The 19,951-nt window shown below is 59.8% G+C and overlaps 2 protein-coding genes across 3 annotated transcripts in view; both read left to right on the top strand.

The window, feature by feature from the left end:
- The window catches only part of NUDCD3 (NudC domain containing 3), a 35,186-nt gene extending 24,779 nt beyond the window's left edge, over positions 1-10,407 (top strand). Inside the window, exons 4-6 of the mRNA XM_069877486.1 lie at positions 953-1,096; positions 9,009-9,197; positions 10,026-10,407. Coding sequence (XP_069733587.1) covers positions 953-1,096; positions 9,009-9,197; positions 10,026-10,136 — 444 coding nt within the window. The 3' untranslated portion in view covers positions 10,137-10,407. The remainder of the gene's footprint in view (positions 1-952; positions 1,097-9,008; positions 9,198-10,025) is intronic.
- Positions 10,408-12,817: 2,410 nt separating this feature from the next.
- CAMK2B (calcium/calmodulin dependent protein kinase II beta) overlaps positions 12,818-19,951 on the top strand; it is a 26,991-nt gene continuing 19,857 nt past the window's right edge. For both annotated transcript variants that reach the window (XM_069877702.1, XM_069877701.1), the window contains exons 1-2: positions 12,818-12,964; positions 16,179-16,273. In XM_069877702.1, the coding sequence (XP_069733803.1) occupies positions 12,900-12,964; positions 16,179-16,273 (160 nt within the window). In that variant the 5' untranslated portion in view covers positions 12,818-12,899. The remainder of the gene's footprint in view (positions 12,965-16,178; positions 16,274-19,951) is intronic.

Here is a 19,951-nt window from a genome sequence, read left to right as displayed (position 1 = left end):
GCTGGAGGAAGATCTGGAGGAACTCTGGGAGAGAATGCAGGCAAATCTCACCGCAGTCTCCTCCTCTCGGGCCAGAGACGGGGGCCACAAACCTAATCCTTCCCAGCCACCTTCTCCCGTCATCCCCCAGCCTGGCTCTGCCTTGCTGCTGGCAGCAACTCGGACTTAAATGGGAAAGGAGAGAGCATATGGTCTCTCCAGAGACCGAGGGTACCGTGTGTCACACAACGAAGTCATAGCCTGCTTCTGTGTCCCCAGGGCAGAGCTGTGTCACCTCCACAGCGGGTCGGAGCGGGGCTCCCCGTATGGCTGCTGCGGGCGGGAGCTGGTCCCATTCCTGTGGGATGGAGCTGCCTGGTCCCCTTGTCCCCGCGGCGGGAGAAGAGGATGGTGCCGCAGTGTCCCTTTCGCATGCCCAACGGGAGGCCTGGGCTCAGCCTGGCACTGGCTCTGGAAAGGGAGCCAGGGAGCGTGCTGTCAGTGCAGTATGGCAAAAAGTGGGATGAGCTGCCGTGCCCCTTCACAGCATAGAAACCCCCTACTTGGCAGGGAAGTGCTCCGACCCAGGAGCACCCGCACCTGTGCCCAGGTCATCACAGCAGCGGCCGGGCACGTGGCATCCAAGCCTTGAATGCTGGGCGGAGAGTGTTGCTGTTTTTTTCTGTGGAGAAACCAAGGCACAGAGCAGTCCTGATGGCAGGAAGAATCGCCTTGAATCCTTCTAGGGCTCCCTGGTGCCTTTTGTTCTCGGTTAGATTTCCTTTCTCCCCAAAGCTGTTGCTGTTTACTCTGAAATGACAGCAGGATTCCCACCCTCCTGCTACACACAGGTCTGAAAGCTCTTCTCTCTCTCTCATCCCTAGCGAGTGCTCTTGACCCTACACCCCAACCAGCACAGCAAGAGGGCAAGTGGGAACCTCCCTGATGATTTCTTCTCTCTTTGTGTTCCCAGGTATCTGTGGACATCAGCAGCAGCACGATTCGCGTAGCGGTGCTGGAGGGGAGCGGCCAGCGTGTCCTCGTGGAAGGGAAACTCACCCATAAGATCAACACAGAGAGTTCCCTCTGGAGCCTGGAGCCCGGGAAGTGCGTTTTGGTAAGGACGGCCAGTGCCAGCCATGTCTCCGTGCCTTGGCTTCCAGCTCCGCCAGGCTTGACCTGGAAGACCACAGCAGCTGGAAGCTTCAGTCAGATGTGGATGCATCTGGCTTTCCTCATTCAAAGCCCAGCTGTCTGCCCTTGCCTGTGGGCCGTGCCCTGCCTGTGGCTCTGGAGCGGGTGGCAGCGGGTGCTGGCAAAGCAACGCATCCATCGGGTGGTGCGAGGGAGATTCCCAGGCTTCAGCCCACGGCAGTGTGAGCACATCTGTTATCTAGAGGGGGTCATTGTACCCCGATCCCGGCACGCGGGGTCTGCCAGCAGGGACAAGCTGTGGCACCACACCACGGTGCCGGTGCAGCACTCTCGTACTTGCTGGCTTTGCTCTCCAACTTTTCCAGCTCCCATCCTACCCCAGCTTCCTAGTAGATGCCTGTTCCCTGCTGCTCATTCCTGTCCTGCCTCAGATTCCTTACTTATCCTGTTTGAAGCAGTCACTGTGGCCACTTCTCCATCTGCAGGCACCGTGGCTGGCTGTGTCCCTGTCATCCCCATGTCACACTTCTTCTCTGTCGAGGTGGCCTGGGGGCTGTTGCCAGTTCCCAGCCTCCTGGTTTCCAGTGTGCTCTGGATGTCTGGGCCGTGGGTTTGAGTTCTGCTGTGGCCCTGGCACTGGGTCTGCAGCTGAAGTTGTCCTGGTGGTTGCGTTGCTGCCCTTTCAGCATGGAATCTCACATCTCAAGTCGTTGCCAAACTCCTTGTAGGAGCTTTGAGGTCAGGATTGTGCTGAGAGTGGGGTTTTGCCACCCGTGGCCATCTTTGCCCTCTCCTTTTCCACACAGAGGCTTTTCCAGAAGAGTTTTGGGAGTCTCAAGGCTCTCATCAGCCTTGCAAGGGAGGAAGGAGTGGGCTCCTAGTCTTGCGCCCCATGTCACAGGCACCCAAAGCTGAGCCCCTGCTGCAGGAAATGGAGAAGGAATGTGCTGCTGGAAGCACAAGTGCCAAGGGTGGTGCATGGGGAGGTGGTACGGGCGCCGCCTGGCCAGATCCTTATGGATATACCCCAGGATGAGGGAGCTGGTGCCAAAGGATGAGGTCCCTGCCAGAGAGAGGAGCTTCTCTGGCTCTGTTATGGCATGGGAAGGGTGTGAAAAAGAAGGCACCAGCATCATTAACCTATGCTTTGGAATGTTCTTAAGCTTCTTGGAAATTAGCTGATCTGGGACAAGGGAGCAATCCTGAGATAAGGAGCAATCCTGGGAAGAGGAGCAATTGTGGGACAAGGAGTAATCCAGGGATAAGGAGCAATCCTGGGAAGAGGAGCAATCCTGGGAAGGAGTAAACCCATTCAAGAGGAGATGGCCCAATGGGTGGCTGCTCCGCCGCGCAGCTGGGAGTCCCTGGTGGGTGTTCCCAGGATCAGCAACGGAGGCAATGTTTGTTAAATACCCGGCGCCGGAGGAGGAAGGGAACAACGCGCAGGCGGAGCGAGATTTGGGGCCTTCTGGAGCGGCTGTGGGCAGCGTGGGGAGCGGCTCCATTACCTCCAACCCCAGAGCCAGGTCATGCCTCAAAGTAGCACGAGCACAGGGTTGTGAGGATCTCCAGCTGGCTGCCAACATATTGATGGTGGGATGAGATTTCATATGAAGAATTGTAAGGTAACTGGAGCAGAGTGAGTAATTCTCACCCGAGAGCATCTCCTTTTTCTGTGTGCGGAATAGCCAGAAGTGGTTTGCAACTCCTCCCAATTCATTCATCAGGAGACACCCAGCCCTGTGTTAACCAACAGCTTCGTTCAGCGCCTGGGAACCCTTTGGCTTTGTTTGGAGGGCTGGTGGGACGTACAGCCCCATCCTGGACCCAAGTTTGTGCCTCCAGGTTTTGTATGAACTCGGAATGAGGCGATTAGGAGTGTCTTTGTCCTGTGAGATGCCACAAGGTGCCTTCTGGCTTCCCTCTCCAGCATACCCTGGCAGGGTGGGGATGCAGCTGAAATCAAACTCAGCCAGCACTGGAGTCATCCGAGGAGATCCTGACCACCTTGGGGTGGCTCTGTCTCGAGGAAACCCTGTGATTGCTCATGTTTTCCTTGTCTGTGGGTTGAGGTGATACCTGCAGGCAGGGCTAGATCCATGCTCCAAGGAGGTGAAATCTCTGCTTCTTGGTCTTGGCCAATTGGGAAGGTCCCGTTTCTGTGCAGAGATGCCATTGAGTCCTGTCTGTGGTTGCAGGACACATCAGGGATCATCAAGATCCTTGTGCTTCCTGGGCTGTTGTTACAGCTGTCTTTCATGTCCTTAGCTTCCCCTGCCCGCTGCTTGGCTCCCATGCCAGGGGCCGTTCCTGGGGTCTCGTCAACTGGCCTCCCTTCTCCCCATCAGAGAACCTTCCCAGCTCCGCTTTCCTCGTCCTATTTGGCGTTTTTATCAATTTATCCTCTTCACTACACATCTGCTCGCTCTCTGACTCTCCCTGCTTCCCAGCACTCACCTTTCCACTCCTGCCCTGTGAAGTTCTCCCTGCTGTAGCGTGGGTTGAGCACCAGTGCATTTCCCACCTTATCCTTCGGCACAAACACACGCTTTGCATGCAGCAGACCCTGAAGCGAGGCACTCCTCCCATGCGTGACAGGGGCACTGTCCACACCTCCTCTGGCTCGGGATCATGTCCCAGGCTTGTGCCCCTGCCCACAGCTCCAGTTGTAATCCCTGCGCTCACCCTGCTCCATTGCACCCGCTTGCTTGTCGAAAATGAGATTAAAATAACTTTGCCCAAACTGTTTTTAGAACTCTCCGCTGGGTGTTGTGTACGGCACGGTTTGGGATATTTTCGTTGGTGAGGATTTTTCCCCACTGTTACCTCTGCTTTTCCCCTGCTCTCCTGCATTTGTTATCGACACTTGGGCTTTTGTACCTGAGCCCTCTTCCAGCTCTTCGCTCATCACCTTGTGAGCCACAAGGCCAAGTTAATGAACATCCCTGTGCCCTGCCTTCCACCTGCTGCCTCCTCTATACCCCAAAACATCTCCTGCTACCTTTTGGGGCGACAGCTGCTGTTGTTCCAGAAGGAAAGCAGGTGGGGAGAAGTTGTTTTTCCAAGACCTACTTAGATCCCTTGGCAGCATCGCTTCAGCTCTGATGAGAGATTTAGGATGAGGGAAGAAACGTTATGCTGTGACGAAGTCCAGCAGCAGCACTGAAGGGCTGTGACCTTCCCAACAGGGCACGGAGATGTGACATGACACCATGTCCATTGCAGTGATGCCTGTCACCCTCTTCGCACATGGGGAGACCCCACATGGCTGCAGACATGCCAGGAGAGTGTCCCACCCCTCCCGCATGCCCACCTCTGCCTGCAGCGATTGTCCTTGTGCTCCATCCTCACCTGGGGCTTTGCCCAGTGCCAAGCACACTGAGAGGGAAACAGCCCCTTCCCCTCGGCGCTCACAGCTCATGTCACCGGCTTTGGGAACACAGGTGCTGCAGCATGGGGATGCTGTCAGCTTTGGATACAGCAGCAGAGGTGTCTCCTCTGCAAACCTCCCTCTCCTCAGGCCATCGCAGAGGCTGTTCCTTCCCTCCCTCTGAGCCCCAAAAGACTCCTGGGGCTGTTCCCTCTTGATGGGGGTGCAGCATCTCCCCACAGCCCAGGAGGCCTTTTGGGACCCACCAGCCTACAAAGCAGAGGCACAGCCTGACCGAGAGCCCAGACGCACTGCAAGGACATAATCCTTCCTCTGGCGATTCCAGAATCCTGTAGGTTCAGACTGAGCTGCTGGCTGGGAACCTTGAAGTGCAGGCAGAGCTTTTGCCTTGTCTCCCAGTGAGAAACATAATCAGGTCGAGATTTGTCCTGGTGAAAAAAGCCTTGCTTCCTCCTGGAGCACCTCAAGCTTTCGAGCCCTCCCCAGGGGATGTGCAGCCTCACCTGGCACCATTGGTCAAGGGCTGGAGCCTTTCTCTGCGGGCATCAGGTCTGGGCTGAACCCAGATATCAGCTATGGACTCTTGGCTCTCACATTCCTCCACCTTCTTGCAGCCAAGCACTCAATGAGGCACCCGCTTGTGTCACCATCCCAGACTCTTGTGGTCCATGTGTCCAGCCGAGCAATGGGCTGAAATAATGGAGGCCGGTGGTAGAAATGTGTCCAAAGCTGAGTGATGCAGTTGCCACACCGGAGGGACAGGATGGCATCCAGAGGGTCCTGGACAGGCTGGAGAAGTGGGACTGTGAACCTCATGAGGTTCAACAAGGCCAAGTTCAAGGTGCTAGACCTGGGTCGTGGCAGTCCCTGCTTTCATAGAATCATAGAATTATAGAATCACTAGGTTGGAAAGGACCCACTGGATCATCGAGTCCAACCATTCCCATCAAACACTAAACCACGTCCCTCAGCACCTCATCCACCCGTCCCTTAAACCCCTCCAGGGAAGGTGACTCATCCCCCTCCCTGGGCAGCCTCTGCCAGGGACCAATGACCCTTTCTGTGAAATATTTTTTCCTGATGTCCAGCCTGACCCTCCCCTGGTGGAGCTTGAGGCCATTCCCTCTCGTCCTGCCCCCTGTCCCTTGGGAGAAGAGCCCAGCTCCCGCCTCTCCACAACCTCCTCTCAGGGAGTTGCAGAGAGCAATGAGGTCTCCCCTCAGCCTCCTCTTCTCCAGGCTAAACACCCCCAGCTCTCTCAGCTGCTCCTAAGACTTGTTCTCCAACCCCTCACCAACTTCGTTGCTCTTCTCTGGACTCGCTCTAAAGCCTCAACATCCTTCTTGTGGTGAGGGGCCAGAACTGACCCCAGGATTCGAGGAGGGGTCTCACCAGTGCCGAGTCCAGAGGGAGAAGAACCTCCCTGGACCTGCTGGCCACGCCGTTTCTGATCCAAGCCAAGATGCCCTTGGCCTTCTTGGCCACCTGGGCCACTACTGGCTCATGGTCAGTTCCTGTCAACCAACACCCCCTAGTCCTTTCAATACAGGGTGGAGGATGATGTGATTGAGAGCAGCCCTGAGGAGAAGGACTTGAGATGCTGGTTGATGAGAACCTCGACATGAGCCGGCAGTGTGAGCTTGCAGCCCATAAGGCCAACTGTGACCTAGGCTGCATCAGAAGCAGCGTGGCCAGCAGGGCGAGGGAGAGGATTCTGCCCCTCTGCTCCTCTCTTGTGAGACCTCATCTGGAATATTGTGTCCAGTTCTGGAATCCTCAACATAAGAAGGATGTGGAGCTGTTGGAGCGAGTCCAGAGGAGGCCGTGGAGATGATCCGAGAGCTGGAGAACCTCTGCTATGAGGACAGGCTGAGAGTGTTGGGCTTGTTCAGCCTGGAGAAGAGAAGGCTCTGAGGAGAACCTATAGCGACCTTCCATGACCTGGAGGGGCTGGGAAGGGACTTCTTACAAGGGCTTGTAGTGATAAGACAAGGGGCAATGGGTATAAACTGGAGGGGGGCAGATTTAGACTGGACATAAGGAAGAATTTCTTCACAATGAGGGTGGGGAGGCCCTGGCCCAGGTTGTCCAGAGCAGTGGTGGCTGCCCCATCCCTGGAGGTGTTCAAGGCCAGGTTGGATGGGGCTTGGAGCCCCTGATCCAGTGGGAGGTGTCCCTGCCCATGGCAGGGGTGTTGGAACTGCATGGGCTTTGAGGTCCCTCCCAACCCAGAGTATTCTATGATTCTATAAAAAATCAACCTCAGCTTGTGCTGCCCATCCTGGAGGCTGGACCTGTCCGTGGCGAGCGCTTCAGCACCTCTGTGCACCACAAAACCCTAAACTCAAGGTGACAGAGAGAGCCTTGCCCTGGCCCGTGGGATGCTCATGTAAGTGGGGCTCCAACCTCGGAGCGAGTCCCAGTTTTGCGTCTCTCCCCCTGGAATAAAGGAGCATGAGCCAATTCCCCCCCACACTCAATGCGAGCTGCAGAGGTTAATTAATGACTGTTTGCAAAACGTTCGGTGCTGTAGCGATATGCTCCACAGAAAAGCTGCTGAGGAGATGAATAATTCTGTCTTCCCAGCAGGGTGGGAAACTGTATGCGGAAAAGAAAGCCAGGGCCACACATGAGGCGGGTGGCAGAAAAGGATCCCCAGGCTGGCACTCCCAGCTGGAGCTCCGGTGTCTTTCACTGCGAGCAAGGAGGATTTGGGTCTTGAGGGTGTTTCCTACCTGCTCCGTGGCGTCTGGTGGTGGTGAGAAACAGTGGCAGGGTGGCAGGGGAGGAAGGAATTTGGTAGAGAAGGAAGACACAATGGGTTTGCCGTCTCCTGGTGTTTGAGATGGAGGTGAGATGATGTTGGATGAGCCACCAAGGCTTCCAGCATCCGTTCATCCCCCTGCTGCTGGGTTGGCTCTAGTGGGGCTGGACTGAGTCGGGCCTTGCCATAGGTGCTCAGCATCGTTGGAACACTGATAGAATCCTGGAATGGGTTGGGTTGGAAGGGACCTCAAAGCCCATCCAGTCCCACCCCTGCCGTGGGCAGGGACACCTCCCAGTGGATCAGGGGCTCCAAGCCCCATCCAAGCTGGCCTTGAACCCCTCCAGGGATGGGGCAGCCACCACTGCTCTGGGCAACCTGGGCCAGGGCCTCCCCACCCTCACAGGAAAGCATTTCTACCTAAGTTCTCATCTCAGTCTCCCCTCTTTCAGCTTAAAAACCATACCCCTCATCCTCTCCCTGCACTCCCTGACCCAGAGCCCCTCCTGGCTTTCCTGCAGCCACTTCAGTCCTGGAAGCTGCTCTAAGGTCTCCCTGGAGCCTTCTCTTCTCCAGGCTGAACAACCCCAACTCTCCCAGCCTGTCAAACTCAAGAGGAGCGGCAGCGAGCCCAGAGCATTCTCCTTCCATAGCCTTGGCCTGGCCAGAGCTCACCTTGCCCGCCAAGGGGACAACATTCGAGGGGAGCCGTTATTCCCCACCTGCCCATCCAAGGCTGGGAAGCCCACGAGCAAACCCTGTGCTGCTCTTCCTCCCCCCTGAAGTGGAACTGTGCAATTAAGAGGAGAGCAAGCACGCCTGTCTAGCTGGAAAACGAACGCCTTACCTAAGTTGGAATATTTTACCGGCTTTGCTCTCCCAGAAGGATTAAGCCCCAGCCACCCCCTCCTGTATTAATTGGTTCCTTTTCTTTACACGGTTTTCTTTACTCGGCTCCGTTCCTTTAATGGCTGCTCGTGTTTTCCCCTCCAGAGCTGTTGAGGTTCCAGGGAGCTTTGGGTAAATTGTATTGTCTGCCTTTATTGATGATTTTGCAGAGAGGCCGACGAACGCCGTAAATCTTCCATGCTGTCGGGATTAGTGCTGAAATCATCCAGGAAGAAGGATCCCAGCCCTCCTGGCAAGTCGGGGTGGCACGTGTGGCACCCGGCACAGCCCGGCCGGCTGTGGCCAAGGCGCTGCCCGTGTGGGGCCTGAAGGTTTTGGCTGGAGGTGAGGGGGTGTCCTCACTCCTCAGGTTGTCCCTTGGTGGCAGGAGGTGGTGGCACAGAGCAGCAGGGGGCATTTTCACCTCCCTTGCCACATGAACCTGGACAGGAGCCAAGGTGAAGGCTCCTTTTGGGTTCACACACCAGAGGAGGTATGGACAGTGCCCCACAGTGTGGGCCAAGGTTTTGAGGAGAGTTTGTGGTGAGATCTTGGGAAGAAATTCTTCACCATGATGGTGGGGAGGCCCTGGCCCAGGTTGACCAGAGCAGTGGTGGGGCTGTGGTGGGGTTGTGCTGAGCCCTTGGATCACCAAGGAATGGAGGGACGAGCCTTTCTTCCCTCTGAGGACCCAGTTGTGATTGACTGTGGGAAGATGCGAGGGAACGGCCGAGCTCCCGGCATCGCTGGCACAGAGATGTGAGGCGGGCAGGGGCAACACATCACAAGGGAGGATGGGGGGCTTCTCTTTGACCCGCTCTTCCTCCCCAGATCAACCTGAGCAAGGGGGATGAGTACTGGTGGAATGCCATCCTGGAGGGTGAGGAGCAGATCGACATTGACAAGATCAACAAGGAGCGCTCCATGGCCACAGTGGACGAGGAGGAGCATGCTGTGCTTGACCGCCTCACCTTTGACTACCACCAGAAGCTGCAGGGCAAGCCCCAGAGCCATGAGCTGGTGAGTGCTGCCTGCCTTCCACCTCCTCTGTGGGTCCCATCTCTGGAAAAATGGTGCGGCATGAGGCACCTCTACAGCTCTGCTTTGTCTCAGAGCTCCTCCTCACTGAGCATCCCCCATATCTCCATTCCTGAGGTTCATGGAATCATAGAATGGTTTGAGTTGGAAGGGCCCTTAATGAGGGACAAGAGGGAATGGCCTCAAGCTTCACCAGGGAAGGTTCAGGCTGGACACTAGGAAAAAATTTTTCACAGAAAGGGTCATTGGGCACTGGCAGAGGCTGCCCAGGGAGGGGGTTGATTCACCTTCCCTGGAGGGGTTTAAGGGACGGGTGGACGAGGTGCTAAGGGGCATGGTTTAGTGCTTGGACTCGATGATCTGGTGGGTCTCTTCCAACCTGGTTATTCTATGATTCTCTGATTATCTAATTCCATCCCCCTGCCATGGGCAGGGACACTTCCCACTGGATATGGGGCTCCAAGCCCCATCCAGCCTGGCCTTGAACACCTCCAGGGATGGGGCAGCCACCGCTGCTTATGGCAACCTGGGCCAGGGCCTCCCCACCCTCAGAGCAAAACATTTCTTCCCAAGATCTCATCTCAGTCTCCCCTCTTGCAGCTGAAAATCATTCCCCCTCCTTCTATCCCTGAAATCCCTGATCAAGAGTCCCTCTCAGCATTCCTGCAGCCCCTTCATTCCTGGAAGCTGCTCTAAAGTCTCCCTGGAGCCTTCTCTTCTCCAGGCTGAACAACCCCACTGCGGGGGTGGCTGGGAGGGTGGTGCTGTGGGATGACCACCATCCTGACAGCACCTGTGGCCTTTCCGCAGAAGGTGCATGAGATGCTGAAGAAAGGCTGGGACACCGAGGGATCCCCTTTCCGTGGCCAGAAGTTTGACCCCTCCATGTTCAACATCTCCCCTGGCGCCGTGCAGTTTTGATGGAGACCAAAACACAGCTGAGAAACGAAGCGGGAAGAGGAGAAACCAAAACCCAACTGGCTTCTTGACCCTGGCACCCGGCGCCTGCTTGGCGTTGCTGGTGCCCAAATTCCTCTGCCTTCACCGTTGGATGGAAACCCGGGAATGCAGATTTCCGTCCCGTCACCAAGGCAACCCGAGCGGCTGGGACCCTTCTCCTCTCCTCGCCTCGCGCTGGTTCTGTTGTTTTGCAGGAATAGACCGAGCTCGTTGGGTGACAGATTTGTTATTTCTGGTGGCTGAGGATGCTTCTTTTTTGGGGTTTCTGGCGGTGCCAATCCCTCCCCGCCCCAGCACTGGGCACCTTTGCCCCTCGCAGGCGGAGCTGTGCTCTCCGCACCTCTGGGGATGGCGTGAATCCCTCCCTTGCCCACCTGGCACCCCCCAAATCCATGCGCCGGGCCCTGCTCCGGAGGCTCCGTGCTCCCCCTGCCCAACCGAAGGGCCCCATCCAGCGCTGTGATGAACTGGGAGTGCACTGAAATGGCACTGGGATGAACTGGGAGTGTGATGGAATGCACTGGGATGGAGCTTGGATGGCACTAGGATTCATTGGGGTGCACTGGAATGACACTGGAATGCACTGGGATGGCACCAGGATGCTTTAGGGTGCACTGGGATGGAACTGGGATAGACCGGGATGGCACTGGGATGCACTGGGTGCACTGGAATGGGCTGAGCTGACACTGGGACGCACTGGGATGCACCGGGATGCCCAGCACAAGAGCTGCCCCCCAGGATTTGCGCCCCCCTTCCTCGGGGTGCGTGGGAGTGTGGCTACCAGTGGCCACCGGTCACCCCAACCCAGATTCACCAGGAACCCCCATCGCCCTGACTCCCCTGCCCCTTTGCAATAAACACGGTTGGAGCGCGGGGCCTGTGAGTGATTCAGGGCAGGGGGGGCACCCAAAAAAATCCCTGGCCAGGCCCCTGTGCCGGGTGGGGGACAGAGGGGAGACCTGGTGTCCCCACTGCAGGATGCGCCCCCCGCCAAGAGTGAGGGGGATGGATCGGGGAAGCCTGGAGGGGGCAGGATTTGAGGGTCTCGGGGAGGGATTGGGGTGGGATTTTGGGGATCCATGGGGAGGGCGCTTGGATGGGGGGGATTTGGGATTGGGGGGGAATTTAGGTTCTTTTGCAGGGGGGATTGGGGATGGGGGGGGATTTTGGGGTTCTCTGGGGGGATTTGGGGATTCCCTGAGGGGGAAATTGTAGATCCAGGGGGAGATTATTGGATCCTCGGGTGGGGGTGGGTGGGATTTGGGGTTCCTGGCAGCTCTAGGGGTGCTGCTCTGCCACCCCCGCCCCGTGCTCTGGGTGCCGAAATCTCTCTGTGGCGACGCACAAATATCCCGGCCCCCCCGCGCCCCCCCCCGACGCCCACGATCCCCATGGCAACAGCAGCGCCAGCCGCTCGCCCGCACTCACCCCCCGCCCCACGGCCCCCACCTGCCCCCCCACAGCTCCCACCCACCCCCTCACCTGTGCCCCACGGCACCCACCTGCCCCTCACAGCACCACCCACCCCTCACCTGCCCCCCACAGCACCCACCCACCCCCTCACCTGTGCCCCATAGCACCCAAGTGCCCCCCACAGCACCCACCCACCCCCTCACCTGTGCCCCACAGCACCCACCTGCCCCTCACAGCACCCACCTGCCCCCCACAGCTCCCACCCACCACCTCACCTGTGCCCCATAGCACCCACCTGCCCCCCACAGCACCCACCCACCCCCTCACCTGTGCCCCACAGCACCCACCTGCCCCTCACAGCACCCACCCACCCCCTCACCTGTGCCCCATAGCACCCACCTGCCCCTCACAGCACCCACCCACCCACCCCCTCACCTGCCCCCCACAGCACCCACCCACCCCCTCACCTGTGCCCCATAGCACCCAAGTGCCCCCCACAGCTCCCACCCACCCCCTCACCTGCCCCCCACAGCACCCCCCATACACCTGCCTGTGTCCCCCATCGCCCCCCTGCCTCCCTGCCCACGCCCCACCGCGGGGGGGGACGTGGCCTCGGTGTGTCTGTGTCCCCAAATCCTGCCCCTGGGGGCCGAGGGGACCTGGGGGGGAAGGGAGGACGTTTCCCCCACCCCAACAAGGGTTCTGGTTGGGGAGGGGGCAGCAAAGAGGGGCTGTTAGGGGTGCCATCGGGTATGGGGGTGCCACAAGGGGGGGGCTCCGGGGGGGGAGCGTGCAGTGAGTTGGAGGGCGGGGGGCAAGTCTGGATCCTGGGGTCTTTCGGGGCTGGAGATTCCTGGGAGGGGGCCTGGATCTGGGGATCCTGAGGGGGGGGGGGCGGGGGGGCTGGATAGGGGGCCTTCGAGGGGCAGATGGGGGTGCCCCCCAGCTCAGGATAAAGGAGTCCTGGAGGGGGGGAGTCTTGTGGGGAAGGGGGTCGGAGAGGAGGGAGGGTTTGGGGGGGGCGGGCCTGGATATTATGGGGCCTTTGGGGGGGGGGGTTGTGGGTGTCTCCCCCTTGGGGGGATCTGGGGTAAAGCGGGGGGGGGGGGGGTGTTCCCTTTTGGGGGTCTGTGAACTGTCGGGTCTGGAGGGTTCCCAGGGAAGGGGTGGAGGGGGGGGATTCCCTTTCGGGGTGCGTGTCCCGGCGGGGGTCCCGGGGGTCCCGGGGCGGCTCCTGCCGCGGGTCCCGCCCGGTCCCGCCCCCGGTGCGGGCGGAGCGGCGAGCGGCGGCGCTGACTGCGGCGGAGCAGCATGGCCACCACCGTGCCCTGCACCCGCTTCACCGACGAGTACCAGCTCTACGAGGAGATCGGCAAGTAAGGGCTGCGGCACGGACCCCCACCCCGCCCCATCGCCCCCCCCCGTACCCCCCCATGGCCCCCCTCATATAGGCCCCGTGGGCCCCCCCGCTAGTCTCTCCCATAGCACGCCCCCCCCCACCCCCGGACCCCTCATACCCCCCCCCATAGACTCCAGGGCACCGGGACCCCCTATAGCCACCCCCTAGCCCCCCCCCCCCCCTAGCTTCCAGGGCACTGGAACCCCCTATAGCCGCCCCCCGGGACCCCTCCTAGCACCCCCCGCACCTCCCCATAGCCTCCAGGACACCGAGACCCCCTATAGCCACCCCCCCCGGGACCCTCTATAGCCCCCCCATAGCCTCCAGGGCACTGGAACCCCCTATAGCCCCCCCTCGGGACCCCTCATAGCACCCCCCGCACCTCCCCATAGCCCCCCCCAGCCTCCAGGACCCCCTATAGCCACCCACCCAGGACCCTCTATAGCCCCCCCATAGCCCCCCCCCCCGACCCCTCATAGCACCCCCCACACCTCCCCATAGGCCCCCCATAGCCTCCCTGGCACCAGGACACCCATAGCCCCCCCCGGACCCCCTCATAGCACCCACCCCCACCTCCCCATAGCCTCCAGAACCCCCTATAGCCCCCCCCCGGGACCCCTCGTAGCAGCCCCCCCCAGCCTCCCCAATAGCCCCCCATAACCACCAGGACACCGGGGCGCCCTATGACCCCCCCTTACAGCTTCCCTATAGCCCCCCCCCATTGCCTCCCCATGCATCTGGACTCCCCATTGCTCCCCCCCAGAGCCCCCCCCAGAGCCCCTTCTCAGACCGACTGTAGCCGCCCCGGCACCCCCCTTTGCACCCCCCGGGACTAGGCACCGGGCCCCCCATAACTCCCCCCCATTGCCCCCCACCCAGAACCAGACCCCCCCCCAACCAGGACCGGCCCCCCACTTCACCACCCACTGCACCCCCCAGCCCAGGACCTCCCCATAGACCCCACCCCGGGACCAGCCCCCCACTTTTCCCAGCCCCCCCCAGCTTGAGACTGATCCCCTCTTTCCCACCTGCTGTCCCCCCCCAGCTTTGCCAGCCCCCTCCCTGCTGTCCCCCCCCAAGGACCTACCCTTGCCATTCCCTACCGGCCCCCCCTTTGGTACCCGCTCCCCACAAGGCTTTGGACCCCCCCACAGTGCCTCTGGGTCCCCCCCATCACTATGTTCCCCAGGGTTCCCCATCCCCCCTCAGCATTGCAGCCCCCCCCATGCCTTCCTAACCCCCCCTCTCCAGTCACCCCAGACCCCTCCAGTCCCTCTGGATCCCCCCCCATCCTTACAGAATCCCCCTTGCACTTACAGCTGCCTCCTGGCTCCTACAGCACCCCCCATCTTTACAGCCCCCCCAGTCCTTACAGAACCTCCCCCCCAGTCCTTACAGCCCTCCCCACCAGCTCCTGCAGCCCCCCCCATCCTTGCAGCCTCCTCAGTAGTTACAGCCCCCCCTATTTCTTAAAGCCCCCCCTCTATCCTTACAGCCCCCCCAGCTCCTGCAGCCCCCCCAGTAGTTACAGCCCCTCTGGCTCCTTGCAGCCCCCCCTATCCTTACAGCCCCCCCACCCCGAGTCCTTGCAGCCCCCCCAGCTCCTGCACCCCCATTCCTCCAGATCTCTCTGGTCTTTACAGCCTCCCCCCATCCTTCCAGATTCGTACCCCCCCTGCCCCCCCCAGTCCTTACAAAACCCCCCCCAGCCCTGGTAGCCCCTCCTGAGTTCTTGTAGCCCCCTCCTCCCTGGTCCCTATAAGCTATACCTCATCCTCCACCCCGTCCTTGAGGCCCCAGCTCCTTTCAGCCCCCCCATCCTCTGCTCTGCCCACCCCCCCTCGGCCCCCCCTCCCTGCAACTCCCTGATCTGTGCACACCCCCACATCTCTGCCCCCCCGGCCCCTGTCAGACCCCTTTGGGCCTTACATAACTCCCCAAACCCACTGCCCCCCCCTCGCTGGTCCTTACAGACACCAGCCCTTCTACACCCCCTGACCTCTTAAAGACCCCCTCCCCATCCTTCCAGCCCCCCCAGGGCAGGTGTTGGGGGGCACTCGGTTTTCGGGGGGCGAGGGGGGCCTCATTCACCCCCAAGGCCACGGAGGATGGGGTGGGGGGGTTCCCAATTTGACCCACTGTGGGGAGGGGGCAGACCCTGTTGGGGGGAGGGGGGAGCACCCCTATAAGTGGGGAGGGTTTGTGGGGCGGGGGGGGGAGCCCTTTGGCGAGGGCTCTTCCATTGCTCTCCCCCAAATCCAGCCTGGCCTGGTTACCATGGCAACGTGGTTCCTTCATTCGCACCCCCCCCCCAATCCCTCCATGTCATCGCCAGTCGCTGTCTGTGTCCCCCTCCCCGAGTCAGGACTGTGTGTCCCCCACCAAGTCAGGATTGTGTCCCCCCACCTCAAGTCAGGATTGTGTGTGTCCCCCCCCCAGTCAGGATTGTGTCCCCCCCCCAGTCAGAATTGTGTGTGTCCCCCCCCCAGGATTGTGTCCCCCCCCAGTCAGGATTGTCCCCCGCCACCAGCCAGGATTGTGTCCCCAGTCAGAATTGTGTCTCCCCTCATCAGGATTGTGCCCCCCCCCAGTCAGAATTGTGTGTCCCCCCCAAGTCGGGTTTGTCACCCCCCCGAGTCAGGATTATTAGGACATCAGCCCTCACCCTGGGGGGAAACTGAGGCACAGCAGGGGGGGCCCTGACATCCCCCCCCACCGCCCCCATGTGCCTGTCCCTGTGTGGGGATTGGAGGGGGCACACTCTAGGGTCACCCCTCTTGTCGTCCCCCCCCAGGTGGCACTTGTGGGGCTGCGGTGTGGGCACAGCCACGCTGTCCTTGTCCCCCCCCCCCGGCGGGGCTGCCACTCTCCGTGCCCCCCCCAGCCCCGCCACCGTGGCCACCGCCGCCACCATCCGGGCTACCCACCATCCCCATGGCAACCGGCTGCCAGATGCTTCCCGCGACCCCCCCTCTGCGATGCTGTCCCCCCCCCCTCTCCGCACTCTTCCCCCCCCATCATGGCCGGGGGTGGCATCGGGGTGTCCCCCCCCTCCAAGGTGTCAGGGTTCACCCCCGGTGCTGAGTCACGGCTGCCCCCGGGCGCTGAGTCATGGTGGAGCCCCCCGCCCCCCCAGCGGGGTTTTTTGGAGGGGGGGCGCTGAGCTGTGCCCCCCCAACCCCGCCTCGCAGGGGCGCCTTCTCGGTGGTCCGGCGCTGCGTCAAGCTCTGCACCGGCCATGAGTACGCTGCCAAGATCATCAACACCAAGAAGCTCTCCGCCAGAGGTACGCCACCCGCCCTGGGACCCTCGGCCTGGGGACACCCCGGGGACACCCCTGGGACACCCCTGGCGCCTGTTGGTGCCCATGGCCCCCATCCTCTCTGTGCCACCCACGGTGCCTTTCGATACCCGTGGCACCCGATGGCACCCGTGAAGCTCAACCCTTTGGTGTTGGTGGAACCTGCGATGCCCACAGCACCCGCGATGTCTGTGCCGCCCACAGTGCCCGGTGATGCCCATGACACCCATCGTATCTGTGACACCCGTGATGTCCATATCACCTCCTGGTACCCATCGGTGCCCGTGATGAGGCGCTGGGGGACATGGGTTAGTGACTGATGGGAATGGTTGGACTCGATGATCCGATGGGTCTTTTCCAACCTGGTGATTCTATGATTCTGTGCTTGTGGGGACACCTGTGGGACACCCGTTGGTACCCGTGGCACCCATCGTAGCCATAAAGCCTGTGTTGCCTCTGGCACCCGTTGGTGCTCGCGGCACCCGTTGTCTACCTGATGCCCATGATGCCCGTGGCACCTGCAATATCTGTGCCACCCGTGTCACCCCAGGTCCCCGTGGGGTGTGGGTGGCAAAGGCTGTCGGCAGCGCGGAGGAGACACTCTGGACGAGTCCAGACCTTTCCCCCATCCTCGTCTTGCTGGGTCCCTCCTGCCCCGGGCTGCGTGTGCGAGGGGTGTGCGTGCGTGTGAGTGCAGTTTGTGTGCAACTTGTGCAGCGTGTGCGTGTGTGACCACATGCTGTGTGCGTGTGTGAGCGTGTGTGCGTGCAGTGTCTGTGCACACGTGTGAGCATGTGTGTGCACATATCTGTGCATGCAGTGTGTGTGTGCAGTGTGCAAAGGGTGTGCATGTGTGTGTGCAGTTTGTGTGCATGTGCAGTGTGTGTGTGGGGCCGTGTACACATGTTTGAGCGTGCAGCATGTGTGTGCAGCTTGTGCATATGTGCAGTGTGTGTGCATGTATGTGTAAGCATGTGTAAGCACGTACTGTGTGTGTGTGTGAGCATGTGTGTGCATGCAGTGTGTGTGCAGGTGTGTGTGCAGTGTGCAATGTGTGTGCAGTTTGTGTGCATGTGCAGTGTGTGTGCGTGTGCACATGTGTGTGCATGCATGTGTGAGCATGTGTAGGCACATACTGTGCGTGAACATGTGTGTGCACATGTGTGTGCGGTGTGCAATGTGTGTGCATGCATGTGTATGCAGCTTGTGCACACGTGCAGTGTGTGTGCACATGTGTGAGCACATACTGTGTGTGTGGATGTGCGTTTGTGGGCATGCAGTGTCTGTGTGCACACGTGTGTGCGCTGATGTGTGTGCGTGCATGTGTAAGCACGTACTGTGTGCGTGTGAGCATGTGTGTGCATGCAGTGTGTGTGCACACATATCTGTGTGTGCATGAAGTGTTGTGTGCATGTGCAGTGTGTCTGTGCGTGTGCACATGTGTGTGCATGCATGTGTGAGCACATACTATGCATGTGTGAGCTTTTGTGTGCATGCAGTGTGTGCACGTGTGTGTGCGGTGTGCAATGTGTGTGCAGTTTGTGTGCATGTGCAGTGTGTGTGCGTGTGCGCATGTGTGTGCATGCATGTGTGAGCATGTGTAAGCACATACTGTGTTTGTGCATGAACATGTGTGTGCATATGTGTGTGCAGTGTGCAATGTGTGTGCATGCATGTGTGCAGCTTGTGCACACGTGCAGTGCATGTGCACATGTGCGAGCACATACTGTGTGCGTGTGAGCATGTATGTGCATGCAGTGTGTGTGTGCGCACATGTGTGTGCGCGCATGTGTGTGTGTGCATGTGTGTGCAGTGTGTGTGCATGTGCAGTGTGTGTGCGTGTGCATGCATGTGTGAGCACATACTGTGCATGTGTGAGCTTTTGTGTGCATGCTGTGTGTGTGCACGTGTGTGCGGTGTGCAATGTGTGTGCAGTTTGTGTGCATGTGCAGTGTGTGTGCGTGTGCACGTGTGTGTGCATGCATGTGTGAGCCTGTGTAGGCACATACTGTGCGTGAGCATGTGTGTGCACATGTGTGTGCGGTGTGCAATGTGTGCAGCTTGTGCACACGTGCAGTGTGTGTGCACATGTGTGAGCACATACTGTGTGCGTGGGTGTGCGTTTGTGGGCATGCAGTGTCTGTGTGCACACGTGTGTGCGCAGATGTGTGTGCGTGCATGTGTGAGCATGTGTAAGCACGTACTGTGTGCGTGTGAGCATGTGTGTGCATGCAGTGTGTGTGCACACATATCTGTGTGTGCATGCAGTGTTGTGTGTATGTGTGTAGTTTGTGTGCGTGTGCAGTGTGTCTGCGTGTGCACATGTGTGTGCATGCATGTGTGAGCACATACTGTTTCGTGTGCATGCAGTGTGTGTGCACGTGTGTGTGGTGTGCAATGTGTGTGCAGTTTGTGTGCATATGCAGTGTGTGTGCGTGTGCACATGTGTGTGCATGCGTGTGTGAGCATGTGTAAGCACACACTCTGCGTGTGTGAGCATGTGCGTGCAGTGTGCGTGTGCATGTGTGAGCGTGTGTGCACCATCTGTGTGCAGTGTGCAATGGATGTGCATGCATGTGTGTGTGTGCTGTGTGAGCAGGTTGTGTGTGCACAGTGTGCAAAAGCACATCCATGTTCACACATGTGCAATGTGTGTGCAATGCGTACAGGCGTGTGCATGGATGTGCAGTGGTGTGAACTCTGTGTGTTGTGGGGAGTGTGCACGGGGTGTGTACAGGCGTGAGCAGTGCGTGACTGCACGGAGGGTGTATGTGCACACGTGTCTGCAGGGTGTGCCCGATGTGGGCACACGTGTGTGTGCGTGGGGGTGTGAGTTTTGCGTGTGCATGGGGTATGCGAGTGGTGTGCACATGTGTGCCGTGCGGGCACCTGTGTGTACATGTGAGCGGGGCGTGTGCATACGCGTGCTCAGGGTCCACATGTGTTGGTGTGAGGGTGTGCACGCGTGTGAGCCGGCAGCATGCAGCTGTGCCTTGTGTGGGGGTGTGCTCTGCGTGTGCACACGTGTGCTTGGCCATGGATGTGTGTGCAGCACGTGTGCCCAGGGGTGCGTGCAGGCACACACGTGTGCACGCTCTGTGCACTCACATGTGCCTATACTGTGAGCTGGGTGTGATTGTGGCTATACAGGTGTGCACACACGTGTGCGGGGGGCAAGCAGGTGCAGCCACACTCCGTTGCAGACGTGGCTCCCAGTGTGCACACGCATGTACAGCTGCACACATGCAGGTACAGCCGCATGGATGTGTGGCTACATGCCACACGCGTGTGCACAGGTACAGCTGCACACTCACATCTGGGTACACGCATGTGCAGAGGCACAGCTGCATGCGAGTTCACGCACAGCCGTGCGCATGGGTGTGACCACACACGCACACCTGCACACACGTGTGCAACTACACATCCTCCCCACAGCGTGTGCAAGGGCAGCCACGCGTGCAGCCACACCTGCCGTGCATGCACATCCGCGTGCGTGCACAACACACGCGTGTGCACAGCTCCATGCCTGCACACCCCACACGCACAGCTGCACGTGTGCACAGCCATGGATGTGCACACGCATGTGCAAAGCTGCCCACCCCCCTTGCACACGCACACCCAGAAGGGCACAACCACACGTGTGTGTGTGCCGCTACGCGTGTC

This window comes from Phaenicophaeus curvirostris, chromosome 27, assembly GCF_032191515.1.
Source record: "Phaenicophaeus curvirostris isolate KB17595 chromosome 27, BPBGC_Pcur_1.0, whole genome shotgun sequence".
Taxonomy (NCBI): domain Eukaryota; kingdom Metazoa; phylum Chordata; class Aves; order Cuculiformes; family Cuculidae; genus Phaenicophaeus; species Phaenicophaeus curvirostris.
The sequence above is the reverse complement of the archived record's forward strand: the minus strand, read 5'-3'. Positions and strand labels throughout refer to the sequence as shown.